Source organism: Lineus longissimus, chromosome 14 (genome assembly GCF_910592395.1).
Source record: "Lineus longissimus chromosome 14, tnLinLong1.2, whole genome shotgun sequence".
NCBI classification, from domain to species: Eukaryota; Metazoa; Nemertea; class Pilidiophora; order Heteronemertea; family Lineidae; genus Lineus; species Lineus longissimus.
The window spans coordinates 6,631,030-6,658,984 of NC_088321.1; the positions used below are offsets into that span (position 1 = coordinate 6,631,030).

At 38.8% G+C, this 27,955-nt stretch overlaps 2 protein-coding genes across 2 annotated transcripts in view; one reads left to right on the forward strand and one right to left on the reverse strand.

The window, feature by feature from the left end:
* The window catches only part of LOC135499222 (uncharacterized), a 407,058-nt gene that overhangs the window by 126,626 nt on the left and 252,477 nt on the right, over positions 1 to 27,955 (reverse strand). The gene's annotated exons all lie outside the window — the stretch shown is intronic.
* On the forward strand, positions 8,841 to 9,443 carry LOC135499174 (uncharacterized). Its single transcript, XM_064789841.1, has one exon. It carries the CDS (start codon positions 8,841 to 8,843, stop codon positions 9,438 to 9,440), a length of 600 nt encoding a protein of 199 aa, XP_064645911.1. The 3' UTR covers positions 9,441 to 9,443.

Sequence of the window (27,955 nt, forward strand, 5' to 3'; positions counted from 1 at the left end):
CATCTGCAATTTGTGTATTGTATTTAATTTCATATTCGCTATACAATTTTTCAATATTTTTCACATTCGCTTTTTTAATAGATGATTCTGATGTTTTTACGCCTAATTTTGGCAATAATCCGCTTTGATAAAGGGAAATTAATTCATTTCGCTTTCTATCTGTATCATTGATTTCTTGTTCAACTTCAACAATAGGAAATTCTGATTTATCAATTAGATCCATATTTATTATAACGAAATTTTATAAAATATAGCAAGGGGACCCCCTTGCCATTTTAAAATTAGAAATTTTTTATAAAAGTGAGAAACTGAATGGAAAGTTCCTGCGCATTATCAATCGTTTATTTTTATTTAAATGTTGAATAATATTTTCTTTCTCTTTCATTGGCAAACACATATTTTCTTTAAATAATTGCTCTATTACATTTTGATCATTCATAATATGCATAACCATGTGTTTACAATTTTCTCTATAATCTTTACAAATTGCATTATATTTCTGACTTAATAACCATACAGATATATTAGAATGTCGTCCATGAAAAGCAAGTGCAGTTAATTGAGTACATTTATTTTTTGTTGACCATAGATTCGCACAGTCATCTATTATGAATAATGTTTGAGAATCTTCACTTTTAAATCGATCAATACAATCTTTTAAACAAGCATCTAAATCAGTTACTACTTTTTCAGGTGAATATATGACAACACTATCATCTTTTGTTAGCCAGTTTCTATGATATGTTTTATTCATAATTATAGTTGGACAAAATATAACAATTGAATCGAATTTATCTTTAAATTCGTGTTCTAATAGATCTAGAATATAATATGTTTTTCCACAATCAGTCATCCCACATACTAACATATTAAAAGGAGGTTCACACCATTTAAATTCATTTATTCCATTCATTTATTTGATGACGAATTTCTACCAACCTTCTATTTTGTACATCAACTCTTCCATCCGATACAACAAACACCATCATATTATATTCTGTATCTGTATCTCGTTCAATTTCTATCTGCATTCCATGTTTAACATTACTCAGATGTTTTCCTGTTCCATGTTGTGTAGAATCTTGTGTAGATCTCAAGTCAATTACAAGTGCATATTTATCATTGGTATAAAATTCAATAGCATCCATATCAATCTTTTCACTATCTTTATCTGTTTCATTTGAAAAGAATCGTTTTGCTTCAGGCCATAGATGATGAGATTTCATACCTGCTTTGTATACATAATGACTAAGACCTTCTGCTGTAATTAATACATTTTTAATTACTGGATTCTGATAGGATGTGCTTTCTGATTCATATTCAGTAAATGATTTTTGAAAGAAAACAACTATTCCAGTTGCACTTCGTCTATTGACATCAATGTTAATATTCATAGTCTTATCTTTTCCTGTAGCTTGTGTTTTCAACCAATGCACATGGTCAAATAACCAAGAATAAGCTTGTTGATAATATCCATCAATTTCTTGAGCCAATTGAGTGTCTAGAATTGTTTCATATTCTAGTTGAATATTTTTAACAGTGTATGATCTATCTGCAACAACACCTTTTACAACATATTTAGCATCATTAAATGTTAAATTATATTCTAATGTTTCTAATATAGAATATGGATAAAAAGGTAGTTGATCATCAAACATTTCAAATTCAAGTGGGATTTTGTATATATGTTTAAGATCAGTCATTTTATTTTCAATTGCAGTTCGTTGATCTCCATTTTCTAGATATTTATTCTTTCTTTGTTTATCAGTCATCTATAGATCTTTATATGTTTCATATACATAACAATTTCTGACATCTTTTATAGGATATCCACCTAATTTAATCTCTTTCTGTTTTATTACATTTCTAGTTATATTGTTTACAAATCCAGCATCTGCTGGTGTACATTTCAACTCAAATGTTAATTTCAATGTATTTGGTACAATCAACCTATCTTTTTCCAATTGAGGCATTTTAACATCTCTCATTTTAACATCTCTCCTGGATTAACACTATTTGGATTATGTGTGATTACTTCATGACTCCTTTCTGCTTTGAGTCCATTTGCGGTTCGCTTTGTGCGATAAGTATCAAGATATCGTCCATGATTCATATTTATTATAACAAAAAAAATTAGAAATTTTATAAAAATATGGCAAGGGGGTCGGTCCCCTTCCAATTTTAAAATTAGAAATTTTATAAAAAATTGATTAGTTTGTTACAATATATATGATAAAATTCCTGCTACAGCCATTATTCCTAGTGTGTATTTTAATTTTTCATCTTTTTCTTCCAATTGAGGCATTATAACATATAAAGTCTCTCCTGGATTTTTAGTTTTTGTTACTTTTTCAACTTTCTCTTGTTCATTTTCCATATTTATTATAACAAAAAAAAATTAGTTTGTTACAAAAACATATATGATAACATTCCTATCACATACATTATTCCTACTGTATATGTTAAATTTTCATCTGTTTTGTTAATTGCCGAAAAAAGCGTATCTTTTTTCTCAACTTTGACTGGTGTAACTTCTTTATCTGGATACTGATTTACATTTGTGTTATCATGTGGTTCACTTATGTCTCTTTTAACTGGTTTATTGACATTATTAATTCCAAATGTCATCCATGATTTAGCTGTTACAATTGCATTATTATATCCAGTATTAGTTCCTATATGTAATCTCATATCTGATGGAATGAGTTGTAAATCTGGACCAATAGCAAAATCAAGTCTACTATTGGTTTGTTGTAAAGCATATTGATAAGATTGAATTGATTTACTTAAAATACTATGCTGTAATGTTTGTTGAAATGTTTCAATAGAATCAACTAATGTTTGACCTTGAATTGCATCTTCAACCAATGTTTGAAATTGTTTTTGTGTATCAAATGATAAACCAGTATCTCCTACAATATCATGTCTTGTCATAGCTTGTGATCCTAATATACAATAGACATATGTTCTAATTGATTCATTTATTCTACTAATACCAGCTTTAGTTAATCCTTTACCATTTAATGGTATAAAATTTGTCCAGAATTTATGAAAGTAAGATTGTCAGTATATAAATGACTCCAATCTGCGTCAACCCAACCATGCTTATCTTTGTTGAATGGAAATTTATGTGGATTTAATAAATAATGTGCACCACTCATTGTAATATATGAAACATTTATTTTACCAGATTTGAAATAATTTAACTCTACTGAACCAAACTCAAGTTTTAACTTTTCATAAGTTAAATTATTGTAAGAATTCTTAGTTGAGCTAAAAGCTGGATTACCAGGTAATGCTATTTTCAGTTGATGTAATTTTTTTCTAATTGTGAAATAGACATGAAACCTAAATATGCTTCTAACATATGGGTTTTTATGTTGAATATGATCAACCCAACTTACACCACAACCTGATGTCGCACAATAGATAGCAAATTTTAATTGATTTTTCCAGTTATCCATAGTTGAATTTGAAATGTACTTTTTAACTTGATCATAAGTAGTAAAAACTTTAGGTCTTTCTTTGTTTGGAAAAAGATCAACAGTATTTAATGTGAAATGTTGATTAGAGGTTACTTGAATATTTAAATGTAAAAATGGATCTTTTGTAATAGGATTGTCTTTGTATGTAATAGGATAACTTATAGTAGGATTATATTTATTATAATTTGGAAAGTTTTCTAAAAGATGTACTTTTTTCTCTGTTTTAACTGATTTGTTAATTGTTGAAATAGGTGTATCCTCTGTTTTGTTAATTGCAGAAAAAGGCGTATCTTTTTTCTCAACTTTGACTGATGTATCTTTTTTAGCTTTAGTTACAGCATGTCTCATTAGTGTATTAGTATTCGTATAGAATGGTGTATATTTATTTCTACGCCTCATTTATTATATATAATAAATGGCATTAGCAACAATAGGCATGATGATAGGTGGAGCTATTGCTAACGCTGTAGCATTCACAGGTGGTTCAGCAATATTTCATAAATTAGATAAAAATGGATCATTAGAAGAAATACATAGACATAATATAGCTATGGAAGAATTAAGTAAGACACAAAAAGAATGGAGTGAAAAAAGGTTACAACATTTAGACTATTTAGCTCAACAAAGAAGAAAGGAACAAATATCTAAACGAGATTTTATGCATATGGGTGATTCAATGAGAATGTATCAGTCTGTTAATTCCAGACCTACATTAAATGATTTTTTTATACAAAATCAGATCAACAGAAAAAATATGAAAAAACATTTATTACAAGCTCAGTTATTGCAGGTGCTGTATTACCACCATTAATACAAAAATTTGTTTAAATAAATGGAAATTGATAACCCAATATTTGACAATAATGTACAAGATGAAATTGTGAATGAACAAGCACAAGAAGAAGGAATTGTGAATGAACAAGCACAAGAAGAAGAAATTGTGAATGAACAAGCGCAAATAAATAATTATGATCAAATAAATAATTATGATCCAATAACTCAACAATTAGATCCTGATATGCCTACAAGACAAGGTGGAAGAAGTAGTGTACATGAGCTAGCATATGATTTTTTACTAGACAAAATGTTAGAGAAAAAACTTATACCAAAAGACATTGACCTTTTTCGATCACGTAATTAAAGATGGAAAAAATACATGGTATATTGACTATACAAATGCAGATAAAGATGGAAATGTCAAAAAATATAAAGTGACAACACAAGAAGGCAATTTGCTTAAAAATTTACCAAAAGCTTTTTTGAATGAATTTGAACCAATTTTTGGTAAAGATGTTGTTGAACCAACACCTGCTGGAGCTGAAAGAGTTCCAATGAAATCAATGACTGCTGAGCCTAAAATATTAGATCTAGAAAAAGAAACTGATATGGATGGATCAAATGTAGTTACATTAGCAAATGAAAATATTACTAAAATTATAGAAATGACTATTTTGACATTGATGAAACTGTTTCTGATGAAAATGAGCCTTTACTTAAAAAAGATTATAAAAAATTGAGAAGTTTCAAAGAAAAGTTGATAGAAATCAAAGATGAAGTTGGAGAAAGGTTTAAGAGAACAAAAGAATTTTTAAAAGAAAAAATTAGAAATGTTTCAAGAAAAATAGCTTATCAAAGAATAGAAACAGTTAATGATTCTTCTAAACCTATAGGAGAAAGAATTAAGGCATTATTTAAATTAAAAGGGGTGAGAATTGCCTCTATTGTTTCAGCTGTGATTATGGCTATTTCTGCAATTGGTGCAACTATTGGAAAAATTGTTGAAAATGTAACTAGCAAAATTACAGGAAAAGATAAGTCAGAACCAAAACCAGATAAACCTCCAAGTAAAATTAAAGCGAATTTACTTAAATTCAGAGATTGGTTAAAATCATTAGGAATAAAAGCATTAGCTGTTTTACCTGGAATTATTGGATCGATTATCTCAACTATTTTAAAAGCAGCAGCTAGTGTAATAGGAATATTGGCAGAACATCTTATTCTTGTGATAGCTACAATTGTTATATTTGTAGTTGTTACATTATATAAACATTCAGAAACACTTAAAAAAAGAGCATCATATTATTATAATAAATAAAACATGAATGTTCGTCTATATAACACGTTTGAATGTCATTTAGACATTCCTATTCACAAGTATAAAACCATTAAAATTATAAAGGCAATTATACCTGCAACATACTATAATGTATCAGGAAATCTTCATAATAATTATCTAAGATATGCTATTATTAAGGGTAATAAAATAGAAAGTCAAGATAGTATAGCTATACCTGATGGGTTTTACACACCTCAAACTTATAATGAATTTATACAAAAATCACTTGTTGAAAAAGGGCTTGATGAAGCTATAGATATAATCTATTTAAAAGAGAGAGGGTGGATACAAATTAAATTAAATAATGAAAACTTTGCCCCAATTTTTCATAGAACTTTATGTGAATTTCTTGGATTAAGATGTAATGGTGGTTATACGAGGAAAACTATAACTGGAGTGACATATCCTAAATTTTTACCACACCATCAATATAGACTATGTTGTAATTTGGTTGATACTAGACAGAATTTATTTAATGGAAAGAGAAGTGATATTGTGTCAACCTTTATTCCAAAAGGAAAACAATATGGAGATATCCATGAATATCGATCTAAGGAAAAAGTAATTATAGATCAATATGATCATACATTTGTGAAAATTGATATAAAAAATCATAATGATGACATGATTGAATTTGACACACCTTGTACTATTGATATTCTATTCGAAAAATAATAATACTAAAATAAATGGACAACACAGATGGAATTCCTGAACAAGATGAATTTAGATATGAAAAGATACAAGAATTGATATCTCAATTAGAATTAGAAATAAATAAGAGGTCAAAATTATATTGTAAATATAAAAAAGCTTCAAGTATTATACATTGGTTTGAAACCACGTTTTTTATAGCTGGAATAACTATTGGAAGTATTGGAGCTGGAGGTGTTATTACAAATGTAGTGACTATACATGTCTCTATATTTTGTACAATCCTTGGATAAAGTGGAAAAATTGTTTTACCTCAATTGAAGAAAAAGACAAAAAAACATTATACTATTATGACTAAGAATAAATCTTGTTTAAATTCAATCAATAATTTAGTATCAAAATCAATCAATAATGATCATATATCAGCAAGTGAATTTGAACTGATTATTCAAGAGAAGGAAACGTTAGCTTATCAAGTATCTGAAATGACTACAAATTCATCATAGAAATATGTATGGGCTTTTAAAGCGTTTGTGACAAAAGTAATGAGATAACTGACTTTATAGAGTTGAAAAGACTCTATAAAATCAGTAACTCAGATGTGACTGATCTCCAAATTTGGAGACCAGTTGGTTTCGAGTCATTTTATTAAACAACAAGATCGAAGTTGTAGAAATTCTTACCATTCTTTGTTGTTATCAAACCAGTTGATTTTATGTAATTATGTTCAGAATGAATTTTCTTCTTTATTACTGAAGTAGCCCATACTGGTTTTTCATTATTGCCTGAATCTATGAGATTGAGAATTGTAGCTTCACCTTGTTTTGTTGGTATAGTTACAAATTCAATAATTTTGTACCAAATATGTTAGTTGGCAAATCTTTGAATTTTATATAATTTGTAGAATTTGTAATTCTTGATTCTAAATCTTCGTTTGTCAGAAACATCTTTTTATTATAAGAGAAAATTATGAAATTTGTAAAATTTTGATTTTTTGATTTTATGAAAATTATGACATTTATGACATTTTGTGAGCTGTGGGATTCTTTAGTCAGAGTCAAGAATGGGGTTTGTTTGAGTCAGAGTTGTTGGAAAGTATCGTAGTAGGATAATTGAGTCAGAGTTGTGTTAGTAGAGTTGACTGAGTTATCCTAGGTTGATTGTGACTCGAAATGACCTAAGGGCCAGGAGTGGGTGTTCTATACTACTCGCATCGGATGCCGCTGTAGGTGCGTTGGTGTCTGCGTTTTCCAATATTTTAAACAAATTGGATAATGCGCAGCCAACCCGTATTATGAGTAACAGAAGTGCCGCAAAGGTACAGGCACCAACGAATTATATGGTAAACCAGAATTTCAGAATTTGGTTGGAAAGATTCAACACATTTGCAGATCTGGCCCGCGTATCGGAGTGCGAGCGTAGACAACAATTATTGTCTAGATTAGATCATCAGGCTTACATCGCCGTAGCAAATTTACATTTGTCTGTGGAACTATCCTACGATCATTTTACGGCAGCGTTAAGCTAAGCGCACACGGGCGACAAAATGACAAAAAAACCTGAAAACATTTTGTTTTCAAATATTTTTTCACAATTTGTTGCCCGTCTGCGAGCGACAAAAACAAATGTTTTTCGAAAACATTTGTTTTTGAAACAGTTTTTCGAATATTAAACATGCAAATATATTTTTGACCTAGTCAAAATGTTTTTCGGCAAAACGTCGCCCGTGTGCGGGTGACTGCAACGAAACGTAAAACATTTTTTGCGTCATCATCGTCATTAGCCAATGACGATGACGTTCAGCGTCATGTGATACCAACCAAGCCAGGTCAAAATGGCAGCGCCAATTTTAAACGAAATGGAGTTGATTGTGGATGAAGAATCGGAATTGCATGAATTAATATGGACGACTGAGCTCGAGGGCAGGTTGGTCGAGCTGTGACAGGAAAGGCCTGCCCTGTTCGAGGTGACCTCGCCGCTCTACAGCGATAAGAACAGGCGGTTGTTATGCATGGCGGCCGCCATCTTGGAATACGCGGGTGTGACCGGGGGTGTGACGTATGGCGCAACCATGGTTACCCCTTGTTTTTGTGACCGTGTCATTTTGTCTCCCGTGTGCGGGTGATTGAAACAAACACGACAAAGACGCAAAACATTTCGAAAACAACTGAAAACAAATGTTTTCAGTTTCGCTGTCATTTTGTTGCCCTCGTGCGCTCAGCTTTAGTCAAGCGTTTTCATAACGTAACGCGCGAAGATTATAAACTGCAATTGCGTGCGCGAGTCCAGGCCTCAAATGAAACTTATGAAGCTTATGCCGACTCATTACAGGAACTTGCGTTGAATGCGTACCCAAGCAGCGGTTTCGCATTACAACAGGAGATGGCGCTAGACCAATTTTTAGTAGGGGTGAAAGTGACTGATCAAATAAAACAACAACTGTTAATGAGTGCCCCAATACTTGGTTCTCCACCTCGAGTTCGTTGTCTCACCAATAGGCGCCACCACATGACGGCGGTATCAACCCAACTTCCGGTTTACGTCAAAATTTGACAGCTGTCAGACGAACATTTTTTTTGTAAACAATGTCCACATTTGACCTAATATCAAGCTGGAAGATACCCGAATTGAAACTTTTCCTCAACAAACGAGGTCTGAAAACATCTGGGTCAAAACAAGAACTTGTTGCTAGAGTTTTTGCGGCAAATGAACTTGATTTGCCGATCATTAAAAATGCGGTAGAGCGACTGCAAGAAAATGAAGCAGATTACAGAAATTTATTATGTAGCGATGGCAGAGAAATTCCTGACCCATTGAAGTTAAATGATGGATGGCTGTCTGAATCTCAGGCACTCCGATTGTGGCCACCAGTATTTTACAGTGATATTTGCAACTATTTGATGCAAAATCATCTCGGGGAAAAGGACCTTACGAAGCGGATACTGAATGAATACAAAGAAGGAAAGGCCTGGCGATATTTCAAAAAACAATGGGTGAAAGAAGTTTTCTTCCACCAAATATCGGCCGATAGTCCCGTTTGCTTTCTGAAAAATTGTTGCACCCCATCCGAAAGGCTCTCCGAACCACCCTATAACGTTTGGGTTTTGATCAAAAAGAGCTGTGGAGAAGTCATCAGTGGCTACTGTACTTGCCCTGCAGGGTACGTATTCTTCCTTCCCTCATGATGTGTCAACTCAAAATGTCACTTTGTAAATTAGACTGTAGATGGCAACACAGTTCATGACCCATATTCTGATGGGTGCATACTGGTGGCACCTCTGGTGTCCAAAATCTATCCTAAACGTCTGGAGACAAGACAGATTGTGACTTTGCTAAGTCAAATGGCAGATGTAGGTGCCACCAATAATCATAACGTTTGAACTTGGAGTAATAACTCTGAAGGACAAGGACTAGATAATTGAAATGAAATGCATCATGAAAAAGTGAGAAAATAAAAAAAATGTCTTCATTCTCTTTTTCACTTCAGCTTACAAGTTACAGGGAACATGTAATCATGTTGCTGGCCTTTTATTTAGGATAGAGGCAGCAATCAGAACTGGACAGACCAACCCTGCTTGCACCTCTCTCCTCAGTTCTTGGAACCAGCCTCCAAAGAAAACGGAGGTAAAGCCCAAGAGGGTTTCTGACCTTTTTCTTGATTGGAATAAGGACAAGATGAAAGAAGGTAAAGGATTAGAAAAGCTGCAAGAAAATGAAAAAGATAATACCTGAAAAGAAGGCAGAGTAAAAGAATTGGAAACTTAGACTTCTAGGTCAAATTTGACTTGAGTGCCATACTGACCTAAAACAAACTTCTCAGCCCCCCCCCCCCCCCCATTTCAGCACATTGTAGAGAGGTGGTGGGGCATGGGTGACTCGTTTAAGAATAGTGGCGATTAGTTGAAAAATCTTATTTCCCACAAAAAAAATGGGAACCTTCATGACATAATGTCCATCCAGTTGGAACACATCAAATAGTATGACATTCTCTTTTGTTTCAGGGCACCGAAAGACGTTTTATTCATCAGAAAGGCACAACTACCAGCCTTGTAGTTCTGCAACTATTCCGCTTGAGACGTTTGTGGATGGTCTCAGAGATGCCATTCCAAATGCCTGTCTGTATACTGCCCTGCCTTCAGAAGAGCTCATCCCATTGAACCGACACTCTGAAGACACAGTTTACAGACAGGCATTTGGAACGGCATCTCTGAGACCGTCCACAAACGTCTCAACAGAAAAGTCCAACAACTTACCCACTAAGCCCAGTGTAAAAACAATGCAGGAGTATGCAGATAATTATTTAGATGGTAATACCACTCCTAACAGTTCAGATTTTTTGAAAACAATCACACCAGTTCAAAAGAGAGACGTTGATGCCTTAGAATGTGCAACCAGGGGACAAAGTAGTTGTGATCTTTGGAAACTTCATCGCAAAGGTCGCATCACTGCATCAAATTTTAGATCTGTTTCCACTAGGATGGAAACACTGTCACAAAGAGACAGCAATAGAAGCAAGAATCCAAATCCAATGATATTAACACTGATGGGTTACACTGGGCCAGATGACAGTGTCTACAGTTTGAAATATGGTCGTGAGAAAATAAAATCACGCAATCACTCTGCTGTATCAGTGGCAGAAGCTGGTTTGGTGGTTGATACTCAGCATCCATTTCTGGGGTGCAGTCCAGATGGCCTCGTTACATGCTGTTGTGGCGACGGTCTTCTTGAGATCAAGTGTCCCTCTTCTATTGCTCATTTAGACCCAAATGATGCTCTGGAAAAATTACCATTTCTAACTGTAGTTGATAGTAAACTAACTTTGAAGACAACCCATAGATACTATGCACAAGTTCAAGGCCAGATGGTTCTTACTGGGAAAACGTGGTGCGACTTTTTTGTGTTCACTGTACATGGCTCTTTGTTGCTGACACTTCAATTTTGCCAGGAATACTGGTTCAGTATGAAGGCGGGACTGATCACATTCTTCAAGAAATATTTGGCTGAAGAACTTATCTTTAAAACCGTGGAGACGTCTCTGAAAAAAGGACCAGATGTGTCTCAGTCACCAGCTACAGACATGTCAGACGTTAAAGGTGGCACAGAAGTGCCAGTCACTGTAGAGGTTTCCAAGAAGACTCTTGGTACAGAAAGAACAGGAACAAAACAGAAATGAATCAGCAATAAGTTCAGGAAGCCTGCACGTAAATGTAATGCTTGCCGGTCAATTATTGTGGATGATCCAATTCATTTCAGGGAGAAAGCAATCCATTGTGATCTGTGCAGGAATCTGTACCATTTCCCTTGTGTCAATATCTTCCATGAAGACGATATTCCTGATGAAGAGATTTGGAAGTGTTTTGAGTGTCAAAGAATGACCAGGAAGACTGACTCAAAACACACTGGTATTGTAATTTATTGAAATTTAATACATGTATATTTTCCGATGGCAAATTGCAATGCAAACTCAGGGCCATCACAAAAGTATCTTGAAGCCAAAAAGACCAAGTCACTTAGTCATGGATCTGACCCCCCCCCCCCCCCCCCCCTTCAAGAAGACTAAATGGGCAGTCAACTTTTGCTTCATCCATGTAAACAAGCGAGGCCAAAAGTGCTAAAACACTAAAGTGGTGATGTTAAAATGTTTCAAAAAATCCCCCCCCCTGGCCCAGACTAAGTAACTTAGTCTTTTTGGCTTCAACATATTTTTGAGAAAGTAGTCCCTTATTTCAAGGGCTGTTGTAGGCCTTTCATTTTCAATTACCATGATTAGACAATTTGGGTTGCACCAGCTCAATAGCCCAGAATCAGATGAAATGGTGGCAGACAACTTTGCTTTTTTCAGCGGCCTAATGGGCACTGTACGCTTTGGCACAAACAATTACTTCCTTCTCACAGGCCGTCTGTGGGGAATATCAGATGCTTTCAGTTCATAACCTAAACGTTTAGTCGGGTAGGGATTGGATTCTGATGGTTCACCATCAACGAAATGGTCAGAACAAATACTGGATGATATCTTCGGTAACCATATTTTACCTTTACCTTCAGTTCTGTTCACCATTTTTACCCACAATCTGAACAGTTCTGGTTTCTCTTTCTCGGAAGGAAAAGGAAACAATAGAAAGGGGGGGTGGACAGGTACATCCTTCACTTCCAAAGTTACTGTTATGAATAGTGCAAACACGTGAGCACCTAAGAGTCAGTTGTCTTGCATTATTCACACAATCAACAACAGCACAAGTCCTGTGAGGCATCTTTTCAAAATTCCCGCCACCAACAAGCAAAGACGAAGGATGGTTAGTTCAGATAGGTAAGCTGATAAGCGCTGCAGACAGATGGGGTGCAGACATCTTTACGATGGAGAAAGCAAAGGCAGACGACTACAGGAATGACAGGACGGAACGTATACCTGAAATAATAAAGGTGTACTGTGAGGGCACAATCAACCCAATCAGAAACTCAAACTGTGCTGGATGCCTCATGCAAAGTAGCTAATACTTTTTCCTACCCCTTCACTTCAATTTAATTCTGCTGTATGTGAAGTCAAGATTCATCCTCACCTCATGGCCTCCCCCCCCCCCCCCCCCGGACCTGCACCCAGCACTGCAGTATGAATGAGTATCACAAGACACCAGGTCAGGAATGAGCATAGTACTGGTGTGATAGTGGAGTACTAGCTATTCAAGGAGTGGGTGGGCCGTTTGCAGCAAGGCTCACAATATAGAATAGTAGGGTTACACACATCCTTATAGTACATGTACTACATATAATGTTCCCCATGGACGGTTTCAGTACATGAGTACAGCTCCACATGTACTAAATCTACATGTACAATGTATAAAGTACACAACTGTCACAGTTTGAGTTGACGTGCATAGTTTTCGTCTGAAACTACACTGAATACTAATAATTCTGCAAAGAAAATATGCTGTGGCCGCTGACAGAGCACTCATATGAATGGAAAACTCCTTAATTTAATCACTGGGTGTGGTAAAAAGGCATGAAACACGGAATTATTCCATGCGAAACCTACTGTTTATGCTGTGTACACTGACGATTGTAAACCGGAAGTTGGGTTGATACCGCCGTCATGTGCCGGCGCCTATCGGTGTGACAACAAACTCGAGGTGGAGAACCAAATATTGGTCTGGTCGAAGCCATCCGGAAAACACGCCAACTTGACGCGGCTCAAATGCTTTTGAGGGAGGGTTGGTATGCAATACCTTCCTCGCATCATAGGAAAGAGCATAAGCCTCACGTCATAGCAAATATTGATCCGGTAATAGCAGCATCCTCGGTGCCAAACCAGACATCAGAGATGAGTCGAGTCCTCAATCTTCTGGAGAAGTTAGAAACCAGGATTACCAACTTGGAAAAGTCGAAGACGGGCAGTTCCACTTCCAACCAGTGTTGGCGCTGTCATGGCGACGGGCATGGGCCTTCCCAGTGCCCTACTTTGGAATGCTACAATTGCCATGAGTTTGGTCATCTTTCTTGCCATTGTACCAAACTGGTTTCGGGAAACGCCAAGAAGGGATTGTCAAGGGGTGGACAGTCCCAGTAAACCCAGTAGGAGCCCCAAAAGTGTGTGACAGTATGGACGGCAGTCATTACAACCATGACGAGCAGAGGAACACCTCGTTAATTCATGGTTATGATAAACCACAACCTCCCCTGTGGACACCTAGCTCCTACAATGATGTTACTGTAGGATGTGGGTATCAAAATCAGAAGAGGAAAACCTCATCCGGTGGGCAAAAATCACATGTCTACATGCCACAATCAGTATCACTATCAAGCAGTTACAACCATGAGCGGATGAGGAGCTCTTCATCAACTCTTGTTTGTGATGTTGAATCAAATCTTATAAGCGGGGGCAATAGTCACAACCGTGGGCAGATGAGGAACACTTCATCGTCCCGTGTTTGTGATGTTCAGTCACAACCTGTTACAGTTATTGATTATCAGTCGTCTATTCTGAATCAGGATCATGTAACAGCTAGAGCAACTCCAAGTGCAGTGTTTAATGCAGACTCCTTGGAGAGCGGTGATATTGATGCAGTACCCATGCAACAGCCTATACATACATCTTGTGAAAGCTAGCGTTATTGATGGTGACTTGAAGGATACTCCGTTATTGACACAAGATTTGACAGAGTCGGTGCAGCCAATCATAATGCAGTCTGATCCAGTGAAACCTCCTAGTGAGAAGGCCATTAACCAAGACAGGAAGAGGAGCACCTCAGCTTGCCCTGGTAAACTTTTGTCACCAGGTGGTCCACCATTACCTAGGTATCAAACAGCAGCCGCGAATAAACCTTGGAATTGTGAAATGACAGAGCTTACAGTGATGTCACAATCTACGTCTACACTACAAGAACAGACAAGTTTATTGGACGCTCCTACTCCTGATGTATCAAATAGCACAGAGAAAGAAATAGGCTTGAAGTCCAAGGAAGCTACCGTAGTGGAGAAGGCGACAACAAAGCTGAATCCAGAAGCTGGAATTTTTAAGAGTAGGAGGAAACCAGATACATTGTTTGTAAGACAGGTTAAGTTCAGTGATCGTAGCCTGTTTCTTACGGGAGAAATACAGGGGGTGTCAACCTCTGTGTTGCTAGATACCGGAGCTGCACTTACCTGTATCAGTGGCGAATTGTGGAGACAAATTTTAGCTGCGAAACCTAACCTGAAGATTAAGGAAACTGAAGGGAATCTACAGTCTGCCACTGGGGAAAATTTGAAAATCCTAGGAGTTGCCGACGTGAATGTTATTTTAGGATCGCGGGAGTTCAACCACTCAGTTGTAGTTGTTGACAATTTGTCACATACATGTCTGTTAGGAAGTGATTTCTTTTCAGATAACCATTGTACAATTAGTTACGATACAGTAACTCTGTATCTTGGTGACATGGAGTTGCCTCTGAGGAGACAACCGGGTGAATCAAAAGTATGTAGGATATTATTGGGAAAAGGAATGTGTATTCCTCCAAACACAGAAATGATACTTCCTGGAAAACTGGCCAAGTCAGGGTCATTTAACCAGTTGGTACCGGGAATGGTTGAGGCCAAGTTAGATCAGACCAATTTTACAACGGGAAGATGTTTGGTGAGAGCAATCAACGGGAAAATTCCTGTTAGAGTTGCACATTTTTCAGATAAGACTTTGCATATCAGAACTAATCAGACACTAGGATATTTTCACCCTGTTGCTGAAGTCGAGGCTGCAAAGGAGCTTGACGAAAATGAAAACAAACAGAACAATTCGAGACAATCCAAGAGATCAGAACGAGATCAGAAGCCACCTTGTGCCAGGACGTATAAACCGCCAAGAAATCCGGCAGAAGAAAATAAACAACAGTCAAATGTCACAGTGTCAGGGAACAACCCGAGTCTAATTTCTTCTGTCACTAGTACCAAAGTTAAGGATCAAGAACCAGATGGCACCGGTGAAGCGAAAGGTACTCAAGCCAAAGAAGACGAGGAGGCTAAGATCCGTCTGGAGTCCTTGCTGCTTAAATTGGAGATAAATGACATTGGACTGGATCCAGGTAAAAGAGAAATGGTGGTCCAGTTGATCGAGAAATTTCAATTTGCATTTTCAATGGGTGATTTTGATTTGGGGCATACGACCGTACTACAACACACCATCGATACTGGAGATGCCCTCCCCATCAAACAGAACCCAAGACGTTTGCCCCCACATCAAGAACCCTTCGTACTTAACACAGTTAAAGAATTGGAAGAGAGAGGACTAGTTAATAAGAAGCAGAGTCCTTGGAGCTCGCCGATTGTCGTAGCGAAGAAGCACGACGGTTCGTTTCGTTTGTGTGTGGATTACAGAAAACTGAATGCATGCACAGTTAAATCAGCCCAACCTTTAGCAAGGATTGATGATACCCTTAACAACCTATCAGAATCGGTATACTTCACAACTCTAGATTGTGCCAGCGGATATTGGCAGGTAGGCGTTGCACCCGAGGATCGCGCCAAAACTTCGTTTGTTGTCGGAACTCAACAGTATGAATGGAATTCGATGCCGTTCGGGCTTACCTCGGCACCGAGTACCTTCACCAGAATGATGAATATTGTCCTAGGGGGCGTGGAACATTGTCTGGTATACTTGGACGACATAATCGTACATTCGCTGACCTTTGAGGATCATCTGAAGCAACTAGCTAGTGTGTTTGAACGTCTGCAAGTTGCAAATCTGAAACTTAAACCAAGTAAATGCAAGCTTTTCAGGAGCTTGGTGAAATTTCTTGGGCACGTGGTATCCAAGGACGGAATTGCCACTGACCCGGAAAAAGTACAGAAGGTAGCTGAATGGCCAAGGCCGAATTCTGTCGCTGAAGTCCAGTCTTTTATGGGACTAGCTACATACTACCAGAATTACGTCAACAACTTTGCAAATACTGCTGCTCCACTGCATCGTCTAACGAGAAAGAACACTATCTTTGTTTGGAAAGACGAGTGTGAAAAAGCATTTGTGTCATTGAAGGAAAGTTTAGTTTCTTCACCAGTACTTGCACATCCTGATTTTAGTGAGAGTGCCGGAATGTTTGTATTAGACACTGATGCCAGCGACTTCAGAATGGGGGGAGTGTTGTCTCAGAAACAAAATGATGAGTCTGAGAAAGTGATCGGATATGGGAGCAAAAGTTTCCATGGTGGCCAACTAAACTACTGTACTACCAGAAGGGAGATGCTTGCCCTTGTAACATTCGCCGAACACTTTCGTTATTTCCTTCTTGGGAAAAAGTTTCTGGTCAGAGTTGATAATATGGCAGTGTCCTGGCTTCTGAACTTCAAGGAACCATCTGGTCAGATAGCGAGTCGGATAGAGAGGCTGGCGGAGTTTGATTTTATCATTGAACACAGGCCTGGCGTAAAGCATGGCAATGCTGATGCTCTCTCGAGACGCCCATTAAGGATGCGGCAGCATGGAAACTGCCCATCTTGTGGACCTACAGATATCAAGAAAGATAATCATAAATCGCATGAAAAGACCAAGGCCACTCCAAGTGCAGTGTTTAATGCAGACTCCTTGGAGAGCGGTGATAGCCATGCATTACCCAGGCTGTGGTCAAGACATGCAAATTCGACGAAATCTGATGTTACGACACAAAGAATTGAGGCTGTGCGTGTAAAGACAGATAACAAGGAGCTTCCTGCCATGTTGTCAAGAGAAGCTATTGCAACAGCCCAGATGACCGACCCAGAAATTAGGAACCTTTATGACCACATAGCTGAAGACAAGAGTGAGCCTTCTAAAGCAACTTTGCAAGGATATGGACTCTTAGAACGCGCCTTATGGGCACAAAGAGCTAGCATGGAAATATCCAATGGTTTACTGTACATTAGGCCAGAAAAGGATTCCAAACATAAGAACCACAGATTGGTTACCCAAGTCCCTGATTAAACCTATTTTCCGGGAAATACACGAGGGATTTGCTGGAGGACACCTTGGAATAAGGAAGACGGAAGCAAAGTTGAGGGAGAGATGCTGGAGGCCTCAAATGAAAAGGGAAGTTACTGATCTTATTAGATCATGCGAGACTTGCCAAAAATGTAAGTCACCTCCTCATGAAACAAAAGGACCATTACAGAGCATTCCTGTTGGAGGTGGAATCAGAGGGTACATGTTGACGTCATAAGACCGATTAATCCACCGTCTCGGAAGGGACACAAATTCATTCTTGTCCTTCAAGATGCCTTTACAAAGTGGCCGGAGGCATGGCCTCTGCGCAATCAGAAGGCAACAACATGCGCCAAAGTGATAGTAAATGTTTACATTTCACGTTTCGGTACTCCAGAAAATCTTCACACAGATCAAGGAACCAATTTCCAGTCGAATGTATTTGATGACATGTGCAAGATTCTCAACATCCACAAGACGAAGACGACAGCTTTTCATCCACAAGGGAGTCAGGTGGAAAATCTTAACAATACTTTGAAAAGTATGCTGACAGCCATGGTTGATGAAGAAGGTCGCGACTGGGATGATCGCCTTCCTGGTGTGTTAATGGCTTACAGATCAAGCGTTCAGGTTTCCACGGAAGAGACACCCTTTCTCTTAACCTTTGGAGATGAGATGCAGCTACCCTTAGACTTGATCATCGGCAATGCAGATTCCGATAGAGAGATTCCTTATCACAACTACGTATCAGAATTGAGGGCGAAAATCGAATCTTCATTCAATCGGGCTCGTTCGAATCTTAAGTTAGCACAACGGAGACAAAGGACATACTACGACCGGAAATGTAAGGATGGTTCCTTTTCCGTTGGAGATTTGGTGCTTCTCAGAAACCACTATGTAAAGCCAGGCGTTCCACCCAAGTTTCACCGTCGATGACGATGATGATGAAGATGATGACAAGATGTCGACTGTGACTACGGAGGAGTCAGATAATGAGTCTTACAGCTCAAACTCTGAATTCGAATTCCGTTCTTATAGACCAATGGTTCTTAGATCAGATAAAATAAATGAAATCGCTAAAGAGCCAGGTGTTAACAAATCAGAGTCTAATGTGACGGATGAAGCAGCTCCTTTTGAGGCGTGTGATGCTTCCTCTTTGGAGAGCGGTGTGGACCATGCAGAGCCCCTGCCGATTCCTAATCATGATGTATCTGATGTTTCTGTTGATGCCACAATAAGCAACTATGATCTGAGACCACGTGAGAAATTGCGCGCGCCGATTCGCTATCCGCAGTTAACTGAAAGTGTAACTTTGTGTCGGATAAGAGCCCACAAGAATGTTAGGCTCAAGAGCAAACTGTAATTAATAAGCAACTAATAAATGTATTAATGTAAATATGAAAATAATTGTTATCATTAGATATGAAATTATTGGAAGAGAAATACTGAAGCTCAATAATTGCATAAAGTAATTACACCATTTTGCCTTTACAGATGGATATTTTACAATTAGACCCGTTCCCTGTTGAAGTTAAAGAATTATAGAGGGGGAGCAGTAGACAAGTCTATTTATTCCTTAAGGACATATTACATCGCCATCTCAATGTTGAGATTTCGTTCGGGCAGGCTCTGCAACATCTCGTGGAGGCGGGTAATATTTACCTTATGAACACAAGAGAGTTGGTGACCGGCTGTATGATTCATGGCATCCGTCTATTTATGGCCCGTGTGAAGAAATCCTGGAAAGTGGAGCCGGTAGAGATGGCTTTTGTCAAAGAGCGTATGCTGTCGATAACCAAGGTGTATAACGGTGACGAGAAGGACGTTGGGAGTTGGTTGGCCAAACTTGAAGCCAAGTTGCTTCCAGGTGATTCGCCAACTCCCTCCGTGGTTGCGCAACCTGCAACCTATGATCTCCCCATTTTAGTTACTTCTGATTCTAATGTTCAGATTTTGCAAACCATTTGGCGAAATTTATCCAATCTCTCATTCTGGCGAGCGTGCCGAAGGTGTTAGGCACACCGTAGATCTTTTTCATAACATCCAATGTAGGGCCATCGTCCTTAATCATGGTCTTAACCACACCTGCCAGTATGGCAGTCCTCGTCCATTTATGGAAGATATTTTTCGGTCGCTGACCCATCGTTTCCCAAACATTCCCCTCTATCACTTTCAGCCTCCACTATCCCCATCTGTATTGAACAATCCTCTTCATGTTTTTCGTGTTAGCAATTTTTGCAGGATGATGGTAGATGTGGGATTCACCCCCATTGAACATCCTTCACTTGGTAGAGCTGCGTTCGACCGAGAGAGCTTTTATTATTCGCGTCAGGGGATGGATGATGTCACCCGTTTCCTCGTGGATGCCATTCATTGAATGAATAGGAGAACAATGTTGTTCTTCGTCTTGGAACCCTTCGGAGTAGTTTTATATTCGTTGGGGGAAGAAATGGGTTTGGCGTGTTATTGCAGCACAAGCCCATGAATTCATTAAATCCTAAGCAGCTCACCGAATCCTGAATGCATGAGACACCTGGGACAACCGCACGAACCGTTGAGGATCACCTTCGGTAAACTGTAACAACCACTTGTAAATTACTGTAAAAAGGTTTAAATTTATATTTGATTATCGTTCCAGGTTGTCACACACCACGTTGGTAGAGAGTATGTCCGTACGTTACTTGTTGACATCGTTACTCATTACGCTTGCGGGGATTAAGCCTGGATTGGATGGTGCTGCGTTGATTCATTTTTAGCTCACCTCTTAGCAGAGGTGAGCTTATCCCATACCGTGGCGTCCGTCGTCCGTCGTCGTCGTCGTCGTCGTCGTCGTCGTCGTCGTCGTCGTCGTCGTCGTCGTCGTCGTCGTCGTCCGTCGTCCGTTAGCAGGGCACGTTTCGTAACTGTTAGAGCTATTGAGTTGAAACTTGGTACACATGTACCCTTATGTAATGACACCTGGGAGACCAAGTTTCGGTCCGATTCGTTTCATGGTTTGGCCACCAGGGGGCCAAACGTTAAAAGTGAAAATATGCAATATCTCCCTTAATAGTAGTCGGGAAATTTTGAAAAAAATATGGTAGGTACTTCTAGCAAAGGTGCATCATATATCCTCCGGGTTTTTGATTTGACCTCCTTTTCAAGGTCACAGAGGTCAAATGGTGTAAATTGGCCGTTCGGATGTAACGATGGCACGTTTCTAAACTGCAATGACTATTGATACCAAATTTAGTACACATTTACCCCTTAGTCGGGTGATCTCAGGGACCGAAGTTTGGTCCAATATGATTCACCACTTGACCACCAGGGGGCAAAATCCAAAAACCTTAAAAATGTGATTATTCCTTAACTTCTTGCCTGATTGCCACCAATTTGATATCATGGGTACATCTAACCATCATACAGTATATGTCACACAGGTTTTTAATTTGACCTTCTTGTCAAGGTCACATAGGTCAAATGGCGTAAATTCGCCGTCAGGCCGTAACTATGGCACGTTTCTTAACTGCAATGACTATTGATCACAAATTAAGTACACATGTACCCCTTGGTCAGGTGATCTCAGGTACCGAAGTTTGGTGCGATCTGATTTGCCGTTTGGCCTCCAGGGAGGGGGCCAAATCCTAAATTCTTCAAAATGCCATTATTCCTAGTAATGACTTGCCCGATTGGCACCAATTTTATATCATAGGTACATCTAATTCTAACAACCATTCAATGTGTCACCCGGGTCTTCTTAGATTTGACCTACTTTTAAAGGTCACAGAGGTCGAATGTACTGTAAATTGGCCATTTTGGGGAAATTGTAATTGCTTGGACCTACATCAAACCTAACACTACATGACACAAGACCATGCTCTTTATCCATCTTTCCTCCACATGAGGTGAGCACAATGGCCCTGGCCATTTCATTTGTATATAGCAGACTTCCTAGCGGACTGATTGTTTGATGGACGTTATCCCTTGTAATATTATATTGGACATGTTGGATATTACTGAATTGTACATAGGAAAGATAGTTGTACAGCTCGCATTTGTGATTCATATATTATTATAGTGGACATTGCTGAGATCCGGTAGTTCGTGCGTAATGGATTGTGTGGTGTATATATTGTATAGTTTATTTCTTATTGTAATACAGTTGGAATTCTGGAGCGTAGCTATGAGGACTATTTTGTTCAAAATTTTTGATATTTGAACAATTTTTTGGTGGGGATGGTGTGGTGAACTGGGTCACAGTCTTGGTTCCGTGGTTGGCCACGGTGGCGCCAGCATTACGGACGTGCCCCGGTCAGTCGGCCATCCCCGCCCGTGTGTTACGTCACTCGGCTGCGCTCGGTATTTCCCGCTGTACTGTCGATGACGCAACGACGCGTAATGTCGTTACGTCATCGACAGAGCGGTGTTGAAGCGGAGAGACGAGCAGGTTCGAAAGTGGAAAGTGACAGAGATAAAATCGAGTATTAATCAACGTTAGTCGAGTCTTTCATTTAGCAAAACTATTGCTACAACGTTATTCTTTTCACATTATGTTATCATGAATCAAGGTAGGGCCTTCATTTTTATTTTTCTGTCGTCTCAGTATGATTTTGATTCGACAATAATAATTATCTATCTCTCCTTTGGGAAATGAAATAACATGCGACCCCATATTTCTCTTCCAGCACCATGCAGATACAAACAGCCCTTGCTGCCCGCCCGATTAACAGGTAGGCCTATTTGGTTACTCACAAGGACACACAAAAATACTGTCTCTACTAAACAAAAGGCTTTTACTTGTTTTTCAACTCATCATATCCTTTCTATTTAATTTTCCAGAATAACATCTCAACAAAATAGACAAGCGCTAAGGTTGATTATATATACAATGCGACAAGGACACGCTGTACTTAGCCTGTCTCATTACATCAATTCCTGATCATGTGAAGTAAAAAGCAAAGAGCACGCCGTTGGAACAAAAGCGTGTGATACATGATCGTAAGCGATATTCTCTGAGAGCAAACTAACGTCAACCCTCGTGTTTCTCTTTCCAGACAGCTCGACCTGATGTTTTCACAAAATCATTCAATGGATGAAGCATGAGTGTACAGGAATATTCTAAAGGGAATTACATGTAGGAGTATTTGTAAGTACATATATATTCATTCATAAAAAGTATAACAAAAGCAACTGTATGCACGTGAACGCGGTACAATACTTAGTTCCATAAAACAGGTTATATTTCACTTTGACCTTATAGAGCCTTCATTTTTGAAAAATATTTCCAGACAATATAAGCGCTTATGTTACACGAGGTTTTACTGACATTTCCTACTGGGTTAGTAAAAAATTACACATTTCTTTACATGATAGTAAGCGATATTCTCTGACAGCAAACTAACGTCAACCCTCGTTTTTCTCTTTCCAGACAGCTCGACCTGATGTTTTCTCATTCACATAAAGTATAGCCTCAATATATCATTCAACGTTTGGAGCGTGACTGTGTACTACAACTGTTTCATTCACTAGTGTTTATGACTTCAGGAATTCTAAAGGGAATTACATGTAAGACTGAGTATTTGTAAGTACAGTACATAATCATTCATAAAAAGTATATACTAGTACATACAACAACAACTGTATGCCCGTGCACGCTCTGGAAAAAACTTAAGTTTCTTCCATAACCCCCATTAAGCTTAATGAACGATACAATAGTTAGTTCCATCAAACAGGTTATATTTCACTTTGACCTTATAGAGCCTTCATTTTTTGAAAAATACTAGTTTGAAATCTATCACTTTTCCAAAAAATATTTCCAAACAGTTAAAGACGGTTATGTAACGCGATGTTTTACTGACATTTCCTACCGGGTTAGTAAGAAATTACACATTACTTTGCATCTGCGAAAAAATATAGGCGCTTGGCTTGAAAGCGAAAATTTCAAGAAACTTTATGAACACATTTTGAAAGAAATACATTCTTGTTTGACACTACGGCCGCCAAGACGATAGCTTAAATTCAAAGGGAGAATTGTTATTATCAAGGTAATTTTCCAAGCAGTGCGTTATCTTCTTGTTTTAGACAACGCGACGTACAGTCGCTACTATATTTTGTCGCTTTTTACATTTACAAAAAAAATTTGGCAAAGAAATACGAAAATAAAACAACCGCGCTCAGCTTAAAACAAACTAACTCCGCGATAAGAAAACCACATTTGTAACAAAACAGTTTAAAAGAAGCTTGCTGGAGCTGACACGCCTTTGAACAATTAAACGTCTCTTTTAATAGCCCCTTCTCGCTATCAAAAACAAACAACAGAAAGAGGATTTTTATTCCTTCTTTCAGAAAAATGTCTCAATGCATCATCTGTCAACTGCGGGCAGAGGGATTTAATACTCAGACTTTCTGCCCCTTTGATGTCTTACGACAAAACGGGGCGATTTTAATTCATCTATTGCAATATGACGATTTTGGTTTCGAAGAATACTTTGAATACACGTGCACAAAATTCAGACCATGGAGAGGATAGGTAGGGATCAAAATAACATGACTCTTCGTATCAAGTTCGCGCGATATTCCCCACGAGGGATCGAACCGATGTGGCCCTCGTCAAATGAAAGCACACTGGGGTTGTAGGCGTGCGAGACGGTCTCTGTTGAACAGGGGGCGGTTTCACAACCGTGCCCACAGACATTGTTCTTTTCATTCCGGCTGGACATTTTGGTATGATCAGGGGGCGGCAGATTTAACCTATAGTCATAACATTTATATTTTTCCCGCCGTCATTGAAGCGGATTTCGAAAAACCAGTGACAATATTAGTTCGAAACGAGGGGACAAAACCATACATAATAAAAAGAGGAGACTGTATCGCCCACTCACTTATCCTTCCGTGCGGTAACATGCATTTGACAGAAATTCCTGCTCCCAATAAATTGGCGGTGCCGTAAATTTTAAAGGATCACTGCCGGGATTACTGCTGCTGTTGTTGTATATATTTTTGTAAATTAATTATATAGCCTGTACTTTGAACATCATGTCTCCAAAACGTTTTGAAATTTTACGAAATTTATCGGCCATGTATCTGCAAAAAGTAAACGAGCAGAGGCGTTAGTGTATGTGTATTACTATGTATCATCGTGTCTTTCTATTGTATCATCCTGGTGTATATGTCTTTATGTTCATGCTGTAAAGGGCCGGTGGCCTAAAAATCAGTTGAAATAAATTGAATTGAATTGTATTGATAGACAAACAACAGGGGTGCCGCTAAGTGAAGACACGTTTTGAAATTAAGAAAGTGTTCGCTGCTAAAATTTCCCTTTTCTCAGTTGTTTATAAGATCATGTTAAAAGATTGCCACTAAGAGTTCCCACTCCAGAGAAGGAGCAACGAAATGAAAAGGGAAACGAACATGCATAATACGCCTCAATGTGTCATGTTCAATTGCTCTGTCCCAATTTCTCTTCTAGATTTGAAAATGTGTACTTGGAAATTATAAAAATAAAAGTGTTTTTAGCTCACCTCTTAGCAGAGGTGAGCTTATCCCATACCGTGGCGTCCGTCGTCCGTCGTCGTCGTCGTCGTCGTCGTCGTCGTCGTCGTCGTCCGTCGTCCGTTAGCAGGGCACGTTTCGTAACTGTTAGAGCTATTGAGTTGAAACTTGGTACACATGTACCCTTATGTAATGACACCTTGGAGACCAAGTTTCGGTCCGATTCGTTTCATGGTTTGGCCACCAGGGGGCCAAACGTTAAAAGTGAAAATATGCAATATCTCCCTTAATAGTAGTCGGGAAATTTTGAAAAAAATATGGTAGGTACTTCTAGCAAAGGTGCATCATATATCCTCCGGGTTTTTGATTTGACCTCCTTTTCAAGGTCACAGAGGTCAAATGGTGTAAATTGGCTGTTAGGATGTAACGATGGCACGTTTCTAAACTGCAATGACTATTGATACCAAATTTAGTACACATTTACCCCTTAGTCAGGTGATCATAGGGACCGAAGTTTGGTCCAATATGATTCACCACTTGACCACCAGGGGGCAAAATCCCAAAACCTTAAAAATGTGATTATTCCTTAACTTCTTGCCTGATTGCCACCAATTTGATATCATGGGTACATCTAACCACCATACAGTATATGTCACACAGGTTTTTAATTTGACCTTCTTGTCAAGGTCACAGAGGTCAAATGGTGTAAATTCGCCGTCAGGCCGTAACTATGGCACGTTTCTTAACTGCAATGACTATTGATCACAAATTAAGTACACATGTACCCCTTGGTCAGGTGATCTCAGGTACCGAAGTTTGGTGCGATCTGATTTGCCGTTTGGCCTCCAGGGAGGGGGCCAAATCCTAAATTCTTCAAAATGCCATTATTCCTAGTAATGACTTGCCCAATTGGCACCAATTTTATATCATAGGTACATCTAATTCTAACAACCATTCAATGTGTCACCCGGGTCTTCTTTGATTTGACCTACTTTTCAAGGTCACAGAGGTCGAATGTACTGTAAATTGGCCATTTTGGGGAAATTGTAATTGCTTGGACCTACATCAAACCTAACACTACATGACACAATACCATGCTCTTTATCCATCTTTCCTCCACATGAGGTGAGCACAATGGCCCTGGCCATTTCATTTCATATCACAAATACGTCGTATATGAGTTGTTCTTTCTTCATGTGCATGTCAAAATATCCAACCTTCCATCAGGAAAAGGGTGGCGCAAGAGAGTTGTCCTGTCCTTCTCTTCCCGCGCTAAACAAACCCGGCCACGATGCGAGACGAAGAGGACAGACCTCGTTGCTTTGGAGCTAAACGGACATTGAGGAAACGGAGCCCCTAAAAGGTTGCAACGAGTCGAGGCAATTCGCGTCATAATTTTAGCTAGGATGAGCAGTCTCTATGCATAGTCAATGACAAGGATTGCCTAGACACTGATAACATCCCAGTTATAGCAACATAATGCTTCAGTAGACTATTTGCCCCGAACAGACTTCCCCGATGGTGGAGACCCTAATTGATCCACACTCTTCGCTCCGCTCGGCTTGTGACAGCAGCCCGTAAAACCTCAGGAGGAGCGCGAATAAGAGTGCACATTAATCTGTGCTCGTTGCGGCATCGGGCTGTTTGTACTCTGCTACGCGCCGATTTTTTGAATGCTTACATGAAGCGCGGAAAAAAGTCTTCAAGCACAATATCACGGGAGGGCTTTTGTCGCGGGCGTCGAATGATGCACCTTTCAACGCCCCGGGACCCTCGGACTTTGGGCCTCAGATTTTGGGCGTTGAAAGGGACATTATACCTACTACTCAGAGGGTCCCTATAAACATGTCATCACAGTTTAGAACCTTCCAGCTCAAATAAAAACGAAACATGCCACCTTTCGGTGATATAGTGAACGTTGACCTCTGTGACCTTGAAAAGTAAGTCAAATCAAAAACCCAGGTGGTATGTCATTTAACTTTATTAAATACACCAACCTTAAAAATTTCGTCACTCTACGTAGAACCATTGGCTTCAAAAAGGCCAAAAAAATTTCCAAGATGGCCGCCTGGAGGCCAGAAAGTTGGTCATATCGCGAAAAAGAAAAAAGGCTCTTGGCATATTGCCCAAAGCTGCCATCACACCAAGTTTTAGCCATCTTACTCTAGCGGTGACGAAACGTGCTCCGCTAACGGACGACGACGGACGACGGACGCCACGGTATCGTATAAGCTCCCCAGAGGTGAGCTAAAAACTACAAACATTGTTTTAAATCACTCTTTACTATTTCATTATGGAACTGGAGGGCTTTTTTTTTAAATTATCAATAATGTTAAAAATTATTTGTTGCAATAAAGGTTATTCATAAGAAAATAATTTACAATGAATAAGAACGTCTAATGTGCCTTTTTTTTAAATGTATTAATTTTTTTAGGTTCACCCTATGCTCAATATTGTTACCTTGTATTTCAGCACATGGTAGACCATGTAATGAGGTGTCCGAGACAGTAACACAACAGTACTGTCATCTATACGACCAATACCAATGAATTGAATACCACTGAATAGAATAAAACTTTGTAGGTAAAAACATTTGCCTTTTTGTTTTAATTGGAATGGCCGAGTTCAAAGCAATTTCTCCAGCCTTAGAACAACCTCTGGCAACGATCCTTGAAGTGCGCAGCCATGATGATGCTCAAATGAAATTGAGGCTGGAAAAACGTGCATGGTTGATGACTGACCGCGGTCACCAGACATGCGACGGTCTTTCGGCATGTTCGGCGGTCCCGTACGCAGGAATTCACCAAAGATCAT

Bases quoted from the DNA above. Each gene is read 5' to 3' on its own strand.
- LOC135499174 (XM_064789841.1), top strand. From the start codon at position 8,841: ATGTCCACATTTGACCTAATATCAAGCTGGAAGATACCCGAATTGAAA.